At 39.0% G+C, this 14,368-nt stretch overlaps 1 protein-coding gene across 1 annotated transcript in view; it reads right to left on the bottom strand.

The window, feature by feature from the left end:
• Positions 1-5,566: 5,566 nt before the first annotated feature.
• usp43b (ubiquitin specific peptidase 43b) overlaps positions 5,567-14,368 on the bottom strand; it is a 76,791-nt gene continuing 67,989 nt past the window's right edge. Inside the window, exons 9-15 of the mRNA XM_060892128.1 lie at positions 13,225-13,328; positions 9,915-9,992; positions 9,510-9,639; positions 8,049-8,394; positions 7,733-7,891; positions 7,037-7,204; positions 5,567-6,848 (exon numbers count right to left, since the gene is read on the bottom strand). Of these exons, the coding sequence (XP_060748111.1) occupies positions 5,707-6,848; positions 7,037-7,204; positions 7,733-7,891; positions 8,049-8,394; positions 9,510-9,639; positions 9,915-9,992; positions 13,225-13,328 (2,127 nt within the window). The 3' untranslated portion in view covers positions 5,567-5,706. The remainder of the gene's footprint in view (positions 6,849-7,036; positions 7,205-7,732; positions 7,892-8,048; positions 8,395-9,509; positions 9,640-9,914; positions 9,993-13,224; positions 13,329-14,368) is intronic.

Here is a 14,368-nt window from a genome sequence, read left to right as displayed (position 1 = left end):
TCCAGCTCCATGTTTGTGGACAGTGTATCCTGTTCCCACTCATACACACCCACGAGAGATAAATTGCAACACAGTGGCCCTATTTAAGCCGTTTGTGTATCTTCATGTGCTTATGAAATCTTGTGTGTTTATGTCTAGGCATTTTAGTTTATCCCAGTGGTTTCCTCTGCAGCTCCAAGTCATTACAGGGTTTTGTGTTCTCTTCAAATTCTGATTCTGGGTTGTTATCTGGATAGTCAGTATAAATTTGCCAACTTTTATTCTGACTACCTTCAGAATTATGTCTCTGAATGTGCTGGAAAAACCTAAAACTGCGGTAGTCTATAGTCTGAAAAACAATTTCATTGAAACATCATGGATTCTTCACATACAAAATACCTCATTTGCAGAGACAGTCATTTTTGCAAAACAGAGCCTGGGTTAAAGCATAAATCACGGTTCATACAAACGCTTCATACTGAATTTCTGGGATTTGCATGTAATTTTCAAGCACTATATTTTTTTTCAGGGACAAAAGATGTCACTCTAACATAATAATTATTTAAAAGAAATATATTAATAATACATCTTTACAACAGGTATGATGCACATTTGGTGTGTCCTCATGAATGTTTATCAATTTTGTCACCATTCACCACTGGATTATATCTGTATTTTACAGGCATTGCTTCATCTTCAGCATAACATTAGTATTCTCCAGGTGAGTTGCCCGAGCCTGTCGGGCTGTGGCGGTGTGTCATATTTAAAATGAAATCATTGCATTCATGTTCTAACAAAAAGAAACACTTTTAAGTTATTTAGCAATTTCGTCTTTATCGACTTTAAGCACCACTAGACTGAAGCTTAATCTTAAAATATCCCTTTTCAAGGTTTTCCCGTACTTCAATTTCAAAAAGCCAAACTGAAGTACTTTAAGCAGTCCAGGTGCCTTGTACAAACCTTGATAAGTGACCGCTTTGATAAGTGAACTTTTCATTCAGTGCTAATCAGCAGATGAAATGGATCATCAGGGGCATTTGTTTAACAACAGCGATTTGTTTCGCTCAGAAAGAAAGAACAAAGAAACAGATTAAAGACTTGTCTACACATTCCGGTGACAAATAGTGTTTAATTTGCTATATTAAAAATAAAGTACAATGTGCTATATAAAGTGACAGTACAAACTTGGTGACAGTACAAACATTGTTCCAGTGTGTCCGTTATGTCTGTGCTTCATTTCCTTCGATGCCATTTAATCAGAATCTGAGCAAAATCATTCAGTACACAATCATTTTTACAACTTTATTTACATTAATTACAGATTACTGAAAAAATCTTGGAATATAAAAGTTTGCATAAAAATATATCCAGAACCTTTAACCCTTAAAAGCAACACCGTTCCTTCATTATACCACTTCACAAACAAGCCAAAGTCACTGTTATTAGATTTACTGATCTGAAATGGGAAAGGCTCGATGATCTTTGTAGTCCTAAAACCATTTTAGTCAAGTTTAGTCATTTAAAGCGTGAGCTGGTTAACAGTGTATACGACTACGTTTACATTTACTCTTTTGGCTGATGCTTGTATCCAAAGTGACTTTATAAGTAAGGCAGAATTCACTTACGAGTCTCACTCAGTGGCTCAGCAGTGGCTTTCTAACAGTACTTGGATTTGAACTCACAACCTTCTGGTTACTGCACCACAAACAGTTACGCTTTCACCGGTCAAAATTGAATTGTCAAGGCTTAAAAAATAAAAGCTAACATGATGTAATAATGTATGGTTTATAAGTATATAAGTCCTTCATTAGGTTCTTGGAGGAGAGAAAAAAAAAACACTTGTGAATGCTAACTAAGGATGGATATATACAGTATATGGATATACTTATCTACTGCATCTTTGGACAAGCCTAAACTCCTTGAAAAGCCTGTACAGAAGGAAGGAAGCTTGTATAGAAATAGAAATAGATGTAGGTGCTTGAAAAGTAATGAATCCATCAATGAAAAACAAAATGAAATATATTTTGGTTCCACTTCAATGCCACTCACTATAAGAACCCTTAACTTTTCAGGGCAGATAGGACTAAAGCTAGACATCCATCTCTCTTAAATCTTTACACACACACACACACATGCACACACACACTCTAATGACTAATTCATTTAAAACGAATAGAAGGATTGTTGAATTGTCTGGCTACATGATGAGTGCAATTTCTTTCACTAGATCGATGTCTACATATTGCTGCTGAATTGAATGTGAAAAACGTACACCAGCCATTTACTAATATTACAACAGATCTACAGTTTACGTTAGTTTCATTTAGTGAACAAAGGCCCAATCTCCTCAAAATATGACAGACTGTCGTAGCTAGTACAAAAAAGTCTTCAGTGTGATGTTGCTATTTAAAAGTGTGTAATACGTTCGGGAAGGTCTGAGATGTTTATGTTGACAGACGAGACAGGAATAAAGGTTGGAAAAAAAAAAAGATTCATGAACTTGATTCCTACATGAGCTGCAGCTGCTTCCCTTTCTAACAGCAACTGGATGGGAGTAAGAGAGATGATAGCGATGATGATGTGAACTGTGTGTGTGTATTGGTGTGACATAATGACCAGTGTGTGCAATAACGGTATGGAAGGATCACGTGTCCGTATGTATACGAGCGAATACGCGACAACACATGTGCATGTGTCCGTATCGAAAACATTACTACTAATGCTCCTTTGAGAACATTATTATAAAAAGGCACTTCAATAATATCACAATCAAAGTTTGAGCTGTTTTGCCGACAGACGGCGACTGTTGTTTCGTTTGTTGATCTGTTCTGCTGCATTTAATTGCATAAATGTTATATATTCGGTTGCAAACATCTCATCACCTCTGGTAAATTGATCTGACATGTAGTGCTTTTTTTTTCTAACCAGTGTACATTAGGAGCAACAAAGACAACTGCGTGGTTATTCTAATTAAAACCCCAAATTATTATTAGTAATAATGCAGAGATCACCATGACTCCTGCATCACAAATTCATTCCATTGTGCAGATTCCTGAAATTTGAAATATTTTAGGAACTTCTTAGCCATGAATCATAATCCATACCGTTGCTTGTGTATATATACCCCTTATATGCCCCTTTATATACACAGTACCATGTTTGAAAGTGATGTTAGTTAGTTCCTTACGTGCCACGTTTGCAGGTTACGAATGCTGTAAGAACTGAATCAGGATGTACACGAATATATGAGAAAGTCAAAGCTTAAAAGTGCAATTTTAAACAGAATCAGAATTACGCAGAAATACTATTTAAAAGCTTTACTAAGGGATGCACTGATAACATTTTTTCAGCCGTGTGCATGTGTTTTGGTTCTTGTTCGATACCGATACTGAAACAGTTTAGTCAGTTCTATGAGTGTACTGTTTGTTTAGTTCCATGTGCTGCTACCAATGAACTTGAGTCACCTGACTCTCAAACCCATATGTGCTTGAAATCCCATTCCAGATTGAATCCCCACTTCCACTGCTGTTTGTTATAATAACCCCCAATCTGCTGAGAAGACTTTCCACTAGATTTTGGAGTGTGGCTCATTCGCACATAACGAGAGCGTTAGTTATGTCAGACAACGAGCTCTGGGGTGCGTTTGGCTTTTCAGTTCATCCTAAAGGTGTTCAGTGGGGTTGAGGCTCTGAGCAGGACACCTTTGGCATGTCATGTCTTCATAGAGCTTGTTCACTTGACACAGAGACATTGTCATGCTGAAACAAGTTTAGGCCTCTTGGTTCCACTGAAGAGAAAGTGTAACGCTACAGCACACAAAGACATCCTGTATAATTGTGTGGCAGCAGTATGAGGAAGAACCTCGTGTGTGTGTGATGTGCTGGTCAGGTATACTGTAGTGTTTAAACTCTATGCTCAATAGTACGCAGTGCGGTAATCAACGAGTGAGGTCGTTAAAAGTGCAATGTCCTGTGAATTTGCACCTTGAGTCACGAGAAGAACTAGAAGTAAAGCGCGTGTCTCAGTGCTTGCAGAACTGAAGCGCTCGCCTCTGCTTCACACTCAAGTATACACTTTTGCGTGCACAAATTCCAGCAGCTTTCTAAACTTCTCACATAGTAGCACATGCTTTTAGATACAGGCATCGCAGCATTTTTTTTACGAGTATAGATAAACCACCATGGTATTATTCTGGTCCCAGGGTCTGTATCACTGAACCTATAGTTTTTTACACGTGAAAGTAGTCAAAATATTTTAGAAAATATAACGTTAGCTTTCTAAAGTTATTATACCTGGTAGTGTTGTCTGTAGTACACACATATAATGGAAGATTGGTAGGTCTACCTCTTGATTGACATGTTAAACATTATAAATATAAAGTTCAAACTGGCTTTTTTTTTTTTTTTTTTTTTTTTGGCAAAAATGAATTAACATTATAATCATGATATTTACATGACACTGAATATATGTGAGGAATATTACACCAAAATATACCATAAACATATAAAAAAATAGTATCTTATTTAGTTAAAACTCTAAATCCAAGGTCTTGGTTTGTATAGCCTAGCAAAGGTGAGTGAATAAATAAAAAATAAAAAAAAGAAGAAGAAGAAGAAAAATTACCCAAATTTCAAAGTTACCCCAAACGTTGCGATCACATTTAATTTCTGTTATTAGCTTTCCGTCACAAGCTGCTATTATTAACCTTCCTGATTGACTCACATTATATTCTCTTAAACAAAAGCGCTGATTATTGATCAGAAGATATTGATAAATGTTCTCTAACTGCACACCTCTGACATGAGCGCTGACTACAAGGCAGATCACAGGTTTATATCAATACGGAATTGTTTGTATAGTAACAGCTCATCCCCAGGACGTACAGTTGATTTTAATAAAGAGTCTCCGGGGTCAGCACTGCGTAACAGTCAGACATGTCATGGGAAAGTTTTCAGGACAGACGAGTTTGCTCTGTATGGCTTCTCTGTACCAAGCTGCATTTTTCAAATCGGATTTGTTTCAACAGAAAGTGTGGGAAAGACTATTTGTAGCTGCCATAGCATAAGTGAAAACGGTAATTTACACATTTTCAAGGATTTTCCACAACATTATATTATATATAACGAGTCAATATAAAACCGGTAAAAAGTTTGACGTTTTCTGTAATAAATAACGAATTGTAATCGTCAGCAAGCTGCTGTGGTATAAGATGAATAAAACTTATAAAGCAAATATTCTATGTCGTTGTTGATATAACAGCACGTTCGGTTATGTTTTCGTTTCTAATATAATAAGGTATGATAAACAGAGCACAAAAGAATTTGTCGTCAATTCCGATATCATACGTGTCTGGAGCAACGCCGATGACGAGATCTGATGATACACTAATAAAAATATGTGACTTTTTTAACTTTTTGTTAGGATTTAAACCTAAAGATTTGTGAAAGTCTGGGGACATCTAAATAATAATCTAGTTTAAATTCGTGTTAATTAGTGGGCTCCATAAAAATAAATTATATTATTAACTGGTTTAAATTATGGGATTTAAAATGATTTGTCTAAAAATGCAATTTAGTTTTTGCACCTAGTAAAATATTGTATCTGTTTTCTTGCCTTTAGCTGAAACCTTGGTGAAAGTACCCTAAACATCTTGTCTTCAGTGGAGGCACTCAGACTGGAATGATCTGCACCTAAATCAGACGCTCACACACTTCAGCTGTCCTGAGATCAGAAGCAGGACTCAGGCACTGGTCTCTGTCTGCCTAGAGAAGTGGTGCTGTATCTGTTCCTCTGCAGTGTATTGTAGGACGGTTTATCAGTGCTCTGTCCTTTCTGAGGAGGAACCAGTAGCCCGTTCCTCTGGAGAGACACTGTCCTCCTCAGATTCAGATCCAGTCTGCTCTGAAGGCTGGAAGAGCTCAGCGCCCGCTTAATATCTCCACCACTGCCACTGTGGCTATCCTTTCCATTGATCAGCGTCTTGCTGTAGTACCGTGCGCTGCTGCTCCTGTGTGTGCCGTTGCCTTTTTTCTCCTCCGCTACCAGGCCGTTTGGAGTGCCGTTGGACACGGACAGCTTGTTAGAGCTCTTATGTGTTATCGTTCTTCCTTGAGCTGTTTCTTTGGCACGTATGTTCTTTGACTGGCTGTCCTTCTTAACATTGCCTGACATGAGGAAGGCTGGGATGCCATCTGTCTCCTCATTGTTGCTTCCTGCAACATCTTCTTGCTGGTTTTGACTACATAAAGTTCTGGTAGCACCACCTGGCTGGTTCCAATGTCTCTTTATTGTGGAGTCTTTGCTTTCACTTGTGCTGTTTGATAAACTTTGAGCTGTGCTTGTCCCAGGCTGAACCCCAGCTGAGGATTCGCGACAAGACTGACCATCTTGAGACCTTCCGTGTTGCTCCTGCCTCCTCTTTGAAGTCCTCCTGACTAGTAAACCTTCATCTCTGCCCTTACTAGCGCTTCTGTCTGAACCTGGTCTGCTCTGGCCTTCAGGTACTCGAGGTGAATCCGACTCACGACAGCTTCCTCTCTCTGCACCGCTAAAACCACTGCTGCCACTAGGGGAGCTGAGAGAGTCATCCACAGGAACCTGGGCTTTACCTTGTGCAGGGCTAGCCACCAGACTCACTATTGGATCCTTGGTGCACCGTGGCCTCCGTCCAGATTCCAGGTACTCCACCAGTTCTCCAGACCGTGGTGTTGTGATCTGAGGGACAGAAGTGACTTTCTTGCGGTCCTTGGAACCAAAAGACCAGCGCAGAGGAAGCACTTTGCTCAGGGTTTCCTTATTCTTGGTGGGTGAACGCAGGCTTACGCTTCGGCCCTGGGTGCCACGGACAAATGGTCTTGCCGCAAATCCATCTATTGGAGGAGAATGGAGAACAAATTTAGGATCTGTAAAATGATAAACTAATGATAATGACCCGAATAAAGACTTTGTTAATATTTTATGTAATATTATAAAAGAAAAGTAATAAATAACAATGACCAGGATACTCTAGATGACTGGTACCATCTACTCTGTGGGTGCTTGTTGAGAAATAACTCACCAGAATCTACTTTTGGCTGCTCATAGAAAACAGGAGAAGTCGGTGTTTGAGGCTCAGGAGCTGAAGAGCAGTTTGAGGTCTTAGTCGTGGAACACAAAGTCTGGCTATCTTCTGACACCGATGTCAAACGGATGAGCCAATGATTAGACATGGAGGAGCTAGTAGAGCCTGTGGAAGAAGAGATCATGTCAGTCCTTACTTAGCACAAAAAAGCACGTTTGCTAGGAATATCAGCTCCGGGTATTAGCTGATTTTCACTTTCATTGATAAAAGTGCTGTTCATTAGACTTTTCATGTAACTACATTTTATTTTTTATATCAACAGACTCAAATTAGTTCATATTTTGCTTCCAGTGATATTTTACTTTCAACTCTATACTCTATCACCATTTTAATATTCCAGACCACTTTTGTGGCCTGGTATTTGATGCAAATATTCTTATGATATTCATATTTTTAAACAAAACATATCAGTCATAACTGTAGGTAGATCCAGCTTGGTATTACTTATTCATTACTCTTAAATTTTCTTCACATTAATCCTGATTCATCAAAAGAGTGTACTGTAAAAGCTCCTTGTTTATCAGTTTAATCTTTGGTGTGTTTGCATAATTAAACTCATATTGGATTAGTAGCAACCTGAAAAATGGCATACACAGGGACCAGTATATTTAAACAATTGAATTTTTATTGTACCTCGGAGCGAGCAGCTGGCTGACCATGCAGGGATGCTGTTGCGTCTCTGGTAAAAGAGGATATAAGCCCCACGTGTACAGACTTCCCCCTCAGGCACCGGCTCTACGCTGCTGTCATCATAACCGTACCACTGGCCATCCACTGAGTTCCTACAGTATGCTGATAGAACAGAAATACTGAGATTAACTGCAGTATATTCTCGTCCGCACACATTGCCTGTTGACCCACAGACACTTTCAATTAAATATGCTAGGCAATGTATCCTATACAGTACACACTGATTTAATCCCAGATCATTTATTGTCGGTCCACAGACCTGTGTAGTGACCTCCATGCATGCCCCCGTGATGGTTACATACAGCGTACAGGTCATACAAGAAGTCCTCAGGATGTTGGCCTGTTTCAGTCCTATGATGAGGCTGCTGTTTCCATGTAGAAGGCAAGCGTGTGCAGTTACCCCTCTTGACCATGTGGGGCGCCATATCCAGGGCTGTGAGAGGGAAGCGCACCAGAGTGGACAGCTTGTTTCGTCGTTCGCCCACCTGCCTGAAACGCTTGAGGTGGAGGATGAGGATGTCCGGGAGTGTCCACAGACTCATCTGAACCATGCCTTGCTGCAGCTGCTTGCAGTGAGGACACTTCCATGCGTCGTCTGGAGCCAGCTGCATGTACAGTGCACATATATCATATATACATTGTATAATGTGCAATATAATATGCTTTTTTTTGTTCAATGCAACAACCGTGACCTGCTATAGCGATACTTATCAGCATTAACAGATTGGTTGGTTGAAGATGGGTTTATTATTATTCAGTTATTCGTATTAAAGCACATTAGATAAAGTATACTAGTGACAGGAAAACTAATACTAATGCTAATACTTTTAGAGCAGGGGTTGGCCAACAGATTTCATCAATATTATGAGTACAATAATGTACACTCTTTATATTATTGAGCTTTCTATTCTTGACCATTCCTCTCACATAACACAGCAGCTCCATGTGCCATTATTTCTAGGCCTGGCACTTTCTAAGTGAATTAATTTGGGATTAAATCCATTCAATTCAAGTGACAAGGCAAATAAATATTATAAGAACTCAGTCACACATTTAATAGAGTCGCCTGTGAAGAGTAGCATCTTTATGAATGTTTCTTCATGTTCATCATTCCTTTTGTTATTTTAGTTTTTCTAATTTCTTAAAAACAATACCATACGTTTTTACATACATACATGTGTATAGTACAATAAAAATAAAGAGCCTTGTGCAATGAGCGGACATTTGACCACACAAACGTTTTCTCTCTGTAGCCTGAAGCCTTAAGCACTGAGTCACACTTCCTCAAAAATAAGCTGATAGGAAAGCCGCTGTGTCTGAAGCAAATAATCAGCAGCAAGATCTTCCACGCTATCCTTTTTCTCTAGAAATAAAATGTTTACACCCTAAATCTAATCATGTAATTGTTTAGTTACTTCAGTGTGGTTTAGTTGTTTGGTTTCACTTCCACATTTGTAGCCGTCTTTAAATTAAAATCCGTTCTCTGGCTATTAGACAATTTATCTTGTTCTAACTAACTTTATTTTCTTTGACGCATCTTCACAAGAATCTGTCCGCATCTTGGTCTGTAACTGAATTCTAAGCATCTCGGATGCAAATGACATTTCAGTTGTGTTATGGTGATTAGCACTGTGTATAGCAGGGAACCCGACTCTAAAGGGTTTGTTAAGATCTCGGAGAGAAGAGCTGCTTGCTTTGGATTTGATGTGGTGTGTGTTACCTGCTCTTCTTTAGTATAAAGTTGAAAGCATTCGTCCAGTGTGCAGCTGTGTTGCTGGACATGCTGCTGCTGCTGAGCGCGTACACTCTCACAGTCCTTCACCACCTCCTCCTGAATGTTACCAAAAAGACTATACACACACACACACACACACACACACACACACACACACACAACTGTCTTACTACAAAACTGTTGTATTTCCATAATATTATATTAGTACTGGAACTATTTGTTCGCTATAAACAAGATCAGCGTCTTAAAGTGATTCTGTCCCACTTCTCATCCAATTGTGTCCAAAAGTGGAACAACGTGAGCCTCAAGCAGTCCTAATGTCACTGTGCATGCTCCTTTTCTTTTTGCCATAAAGTGATTCGATGGTTTGATGATAATGGACTGACTCACCAGTCTTTCATTCTGTGTTCCCACTCCACGATCAGCTTCACATGTGGAGGCCCGCCGGAGCCACACAGCTTTAGAGCTCTGAGTAAACAGAGGAAATCGCCAGTTAGTATTAGTGACAGGATTTTCACGTCCTTCTACTCATAATGATGATAGTTTTTAGTACTACCGTGTAATTAGTATTCTACTTTTTTATACTATTATTTACCATACTACTACTAATAATAATTGTCATCTCACAGAACACATCCCAGCCTGTAAATATGGATGCCAAAGACTACAATGTCATGTTTAGGATCACTGGATTGCTTAGGATCACATACACACTGTGTGTCTCAGTCCCATGCTCAGTAGTCAGAGCACTAATCTAATAATACGGGTCCTGGTTAGGTTTTTTGACACCGGTCTGTAGTCATGTTGCCCGGAAATTGAGTCATGAGTGTAGTGACCATTTACCTAAATAAGCAAATACACTCACTAATGTACATTCACTCACTGTACAGAATTTGCTCAGTGTTGTCTTTGTATCAGATGTATTTTTTTTTAATGATTTTTGTGTTTTTTTTTTTTTATTTCCTGTGTGTGAATTACCTGACCAGCTACCGGTCCTTAATCAACCTTTTCATTCATTCATTCATTCATTCATTCATTCATTCATTCATTTTCTACCGCTTATCCGAACTACCCCAGGTCACGGGGAGCCTGTGCCTATCTCAGGCGTCATTGGGCATCAAGGCAGGATACACCCTGGACGGAGTGCCAACCCATCACAGGGCACACACACACACTCTCATTCACTCACGCACTCACACACTACGGACAATTTTCCAGAGATGCCAATCAACCTACCATGCATGTCTTTGGACCGGGGGAGGAAACCGGAGTACCCCGAGGAAACTCCCGAGGCACGGGGAGAACATGCAAACTCCACACACACAAGGTGGAGGCAGGAATCGAACCCTCAACCCTGGAGGTGTGAGACAAACGTGCTAACCACTAAGCCACCGTGCCCCCCAACCTTTTCAGATTCATGATAATAATAATAATAATAATAATAATTAATAATAGTTAGACATTCTTTAGGACCAGGATTTAATCCAGCTTCATTATAATTTATGTAACATGACCAAGAATGGTTTTCTCTTGTGTAGGATGTCAAACAAAGAAATTGGGAAAAAAAAGTTCTGGCTGTGAGTCTCAAAAATAACAATAAACTACTTGATAACACTGAGCAATGACTCAGCCTGCTTTGTTCCATGTCCTTTAAAAAGCAGCGTGCAATTCTTCATCATGCCTGCCATGTGTGTCCCTGCTGGAAAGCTTTCATGAGCCAGTTTAGACGAAGCTCTTGCTCTAATTCTCTGATTCTTGTGCCAGTAAGGCGGAAAAACAGCAGGTGAGAGAAGTAGGCGGGAAGAGGCGAGAGGAGGCAAGACTTCAACCACACCAAAGTGTTATTTCTCCTCATCACAGGATATGTTATGTAAGATTTTACATTACTGTTGCAAAAAATATTTATGAATGAAGCCCATGACTGAAGAGCATAAAGATCTGAGATATGGGCCCATATTTATAAAGAGTATAAGGATGATCTCAGAGAGCTCCTAATTTAGCTTAAAAATGTCTAACTAGGAATCTCAGCTTAAGTGTGATTCAGGACCAATTTCAGAGCATCTCTGAGCAAGCAAAATACAAACACTTTTATCTAACAGAGGAGGCCGATCATATTAGAGATGCGCTAACATCTGCATATTATAAATATAATGTAAATGTGAACATCTCTGTTTTGGAAATGTTAGTGTATCTGTAAATGCCATAGTGGCAGAATATATATATATATATATATATATATATATATATATATATATATATATATATATATATATATATATATATTCGCTGCGTCTGAGATGTCGGAGATGTTAATGATCTCCAATATGACTGGTCAGAAAAATAATCCCTACGTGATCTAATCTGTAGTATTTCATTAACTCTCTATCATTATTAAATATTACATACAATACATTTCTTCTCCCTCTTCACCTTTCGGACATTTTCTCCTCTGCTAAAGAAACTCTTAAGCCTTTTAATAGTCCTCCTCACTACTCCTAACACTTTTTGACCTTATGAGCTATTTTAAGGGTTAAGATGCTTTGTGAATAACTTTTATCTTTACTAGGATCTTCTCTTTAATTATAAGGGGAAACGCTCACATTTCTAAGAATTCCATGTTTATCAGTGTGGTTTCTGCATGCTGTTATAACTATATGCATATACTGAAAGATGAAATTTAGCAGTTTGTCCTCTTTGTAGGAAAATGATGAGCACACTGAACAGGAGAAACATGCTTTCAGTCTGGAAATGTCTGTTATTAAATGACAAAAACACTGTGCTGAAGATTTGACCCTTCTATTTCCAGAAGTGCAGGGTGTCTGGCGGTTGGGATGATAATATATAATTAGATGGCTGTAGTCATTTTCTAAACGATCAGTTATTAAATGTAACTACGTCAGTATTTGGTGCTTTATGCCAAAAGTAGAAACCGATCAACAAAAACGTGCATGTCTTTGACCACATAGTGTTGAATTTATTCAGTTCTTTATAAAGTTTACTATGAACAATTACCGTAAGTTTAAGTTTCCTTGCATAACAATTTATACACCAACAATTTACATCCTGAGGTAAAGTTTCCACCTAGAGTACACACTGATGGTAAATTTTGTTAACATTGATTAGAATTTATTTATACCACAAGTATTCATTAGGTATACTCTTTTTATTGAAAGCGAAAGTCTTTCTCAAGCCCTCATCTTTGACTCTTTGGCATACTCTGGGTTTGAACGCTCTAAGAACGTAATTTAACCTCTGACTTACTGTCTGTGTAAAGCAGAGAAGAACAGAAAGTGTGTATACAGGTCTATTGTAAAAGGAAAGAATTTGAATAAAGAACTGGCCTGTGTCCAGGTCAGCTCTTTGAAAGCAGCTTTCCAAAGACTGGTTTTGACTTTGATGCTTACGGGTTTAAACTTCTTTCTATTCAGTTCTTTTCCACTGCATGGTTTTATTCATGATCCGAATGTTGAAAGAAAAATCAATACTTTGCCATTACTACTTGTCAGAATGCAGTATTTAAATCTCAGGTAAAAGACAACTCTTCCATTTGCTAATTCCTATACATGGCTTCCAGGTAGGTCGGTGTGTGGGGGGATTACAAATTTATGACCTCTTATTGGGAGACAGCAAAAAAGTTTACAATTCAAGCTCCAAGCCAGAATCTACCATAATTCGTTAACACAAGACGGCATCCTCTTACCTGTCTACTGCAGGATGGTAAAGTGGACGTCCATCCTGTGGATTCAAGTAGCTACAGGACGCCGATCCCCCAACGACACGGATTTTAAACAGGACTCTGTTATTCTGGAAAGAAATGAAGACAAGAAAAAGAAAATAGTTGCATTCAGACTCTGTTCAGTGCTTTGTTATACTGTGGGAGACATTTTCCTGCTCAGGCTTGGGTTCACTAGTCCCCTTAGTGAAAAGCCTCAGTGCAAATCAGTAGAAAGTTATTTCTGACTAACCTTTACCATTTCTACATAAATCAGGATGATGGGAGTTTTCTCTTCCAGAACGACCCCGTTCCACAGGGCACAAGTGCTTACTGAATGTTTTTTCTCTCAAGGGAAGACTTGGGAGTAACGTGTTCACTGATCTGAAAGCTCTCTACCACAGGAATTCAAACCCAATTGAGGAAATATCTTTAGGAACAATGGTGTTCATCCTAGCATGCTTGATCTTAGATGTGAATGAGTGTGTGTGTGTCTGAGTGTGTGTGTATGCAAGGTGCCCTGCAATGGACTAGCATCCCACCCAGAGTGTATTTCCATCTCACACTTCCACCTTTGGATAATAATCCAGACTCATTCTGACACACTGCAAAGTCTTGCTCCTGCTTTGTTCAGCGATGCATCTGAGCTTTATATTTGTTTCGCCTGTTCACTGAGTTTGTCATCGGCCATTGTGGTTGTTTATATACAGTACACCTGACCCTCAGATGGTTTCATGTTCCTGATTGCTGGATTACATCCTTATTTGTTTGCCCCTGTTTTCCTGATAAACCTGCACATCCACCCAGTCCTCTCTGAAGTCTGACATTCTACTTGTTCTTAAAATTGCTTTTGTGTGTCTGCATTCTGTGAGGATCTATTGAACTCTTGAAAATGAAACACTGCTCCATCCAAGAATGAAATTGATTTCCTCTTCTTTCTAAATGAAATTCTACATTTTGCTGGCTGAGCTTCAAGATAACAGAAAAGTCTCCTGCTGGGACAGAGAGAGAGAGAGAATGAGAGAGAGAGAGAGAGAGAGAGAGAGAGAGAGTGTGTGTGTGTGTGTGTGTGTGTGTGTGTGTGTGTGTGTGTGTGTAAAAATAGACTGGAAAGAACAAGAAAGGTTCTTAA

The sequence above is a fragment of the Tachysurus vachellii genome, chromosome 18 (assembly GCF_030014155.1).
Source record: "Tachysurus vachellii isolate PV-2020 chromosome 18, HZAU_Pvac_v1, whole genome shotgun sequence".
Classification (NCBI taxonomy): domain Eukaryota; kingdom Metazoa; phylum Chordata; class Actinopteri; order Siluriformes; family Bagridae; genus Tachysurus; species Tachysurus vachellii.
Note: the sequence above shows the minus strand (reverse complement) of the source record. Positions and strands in the feature narration are given on the sequence as shown.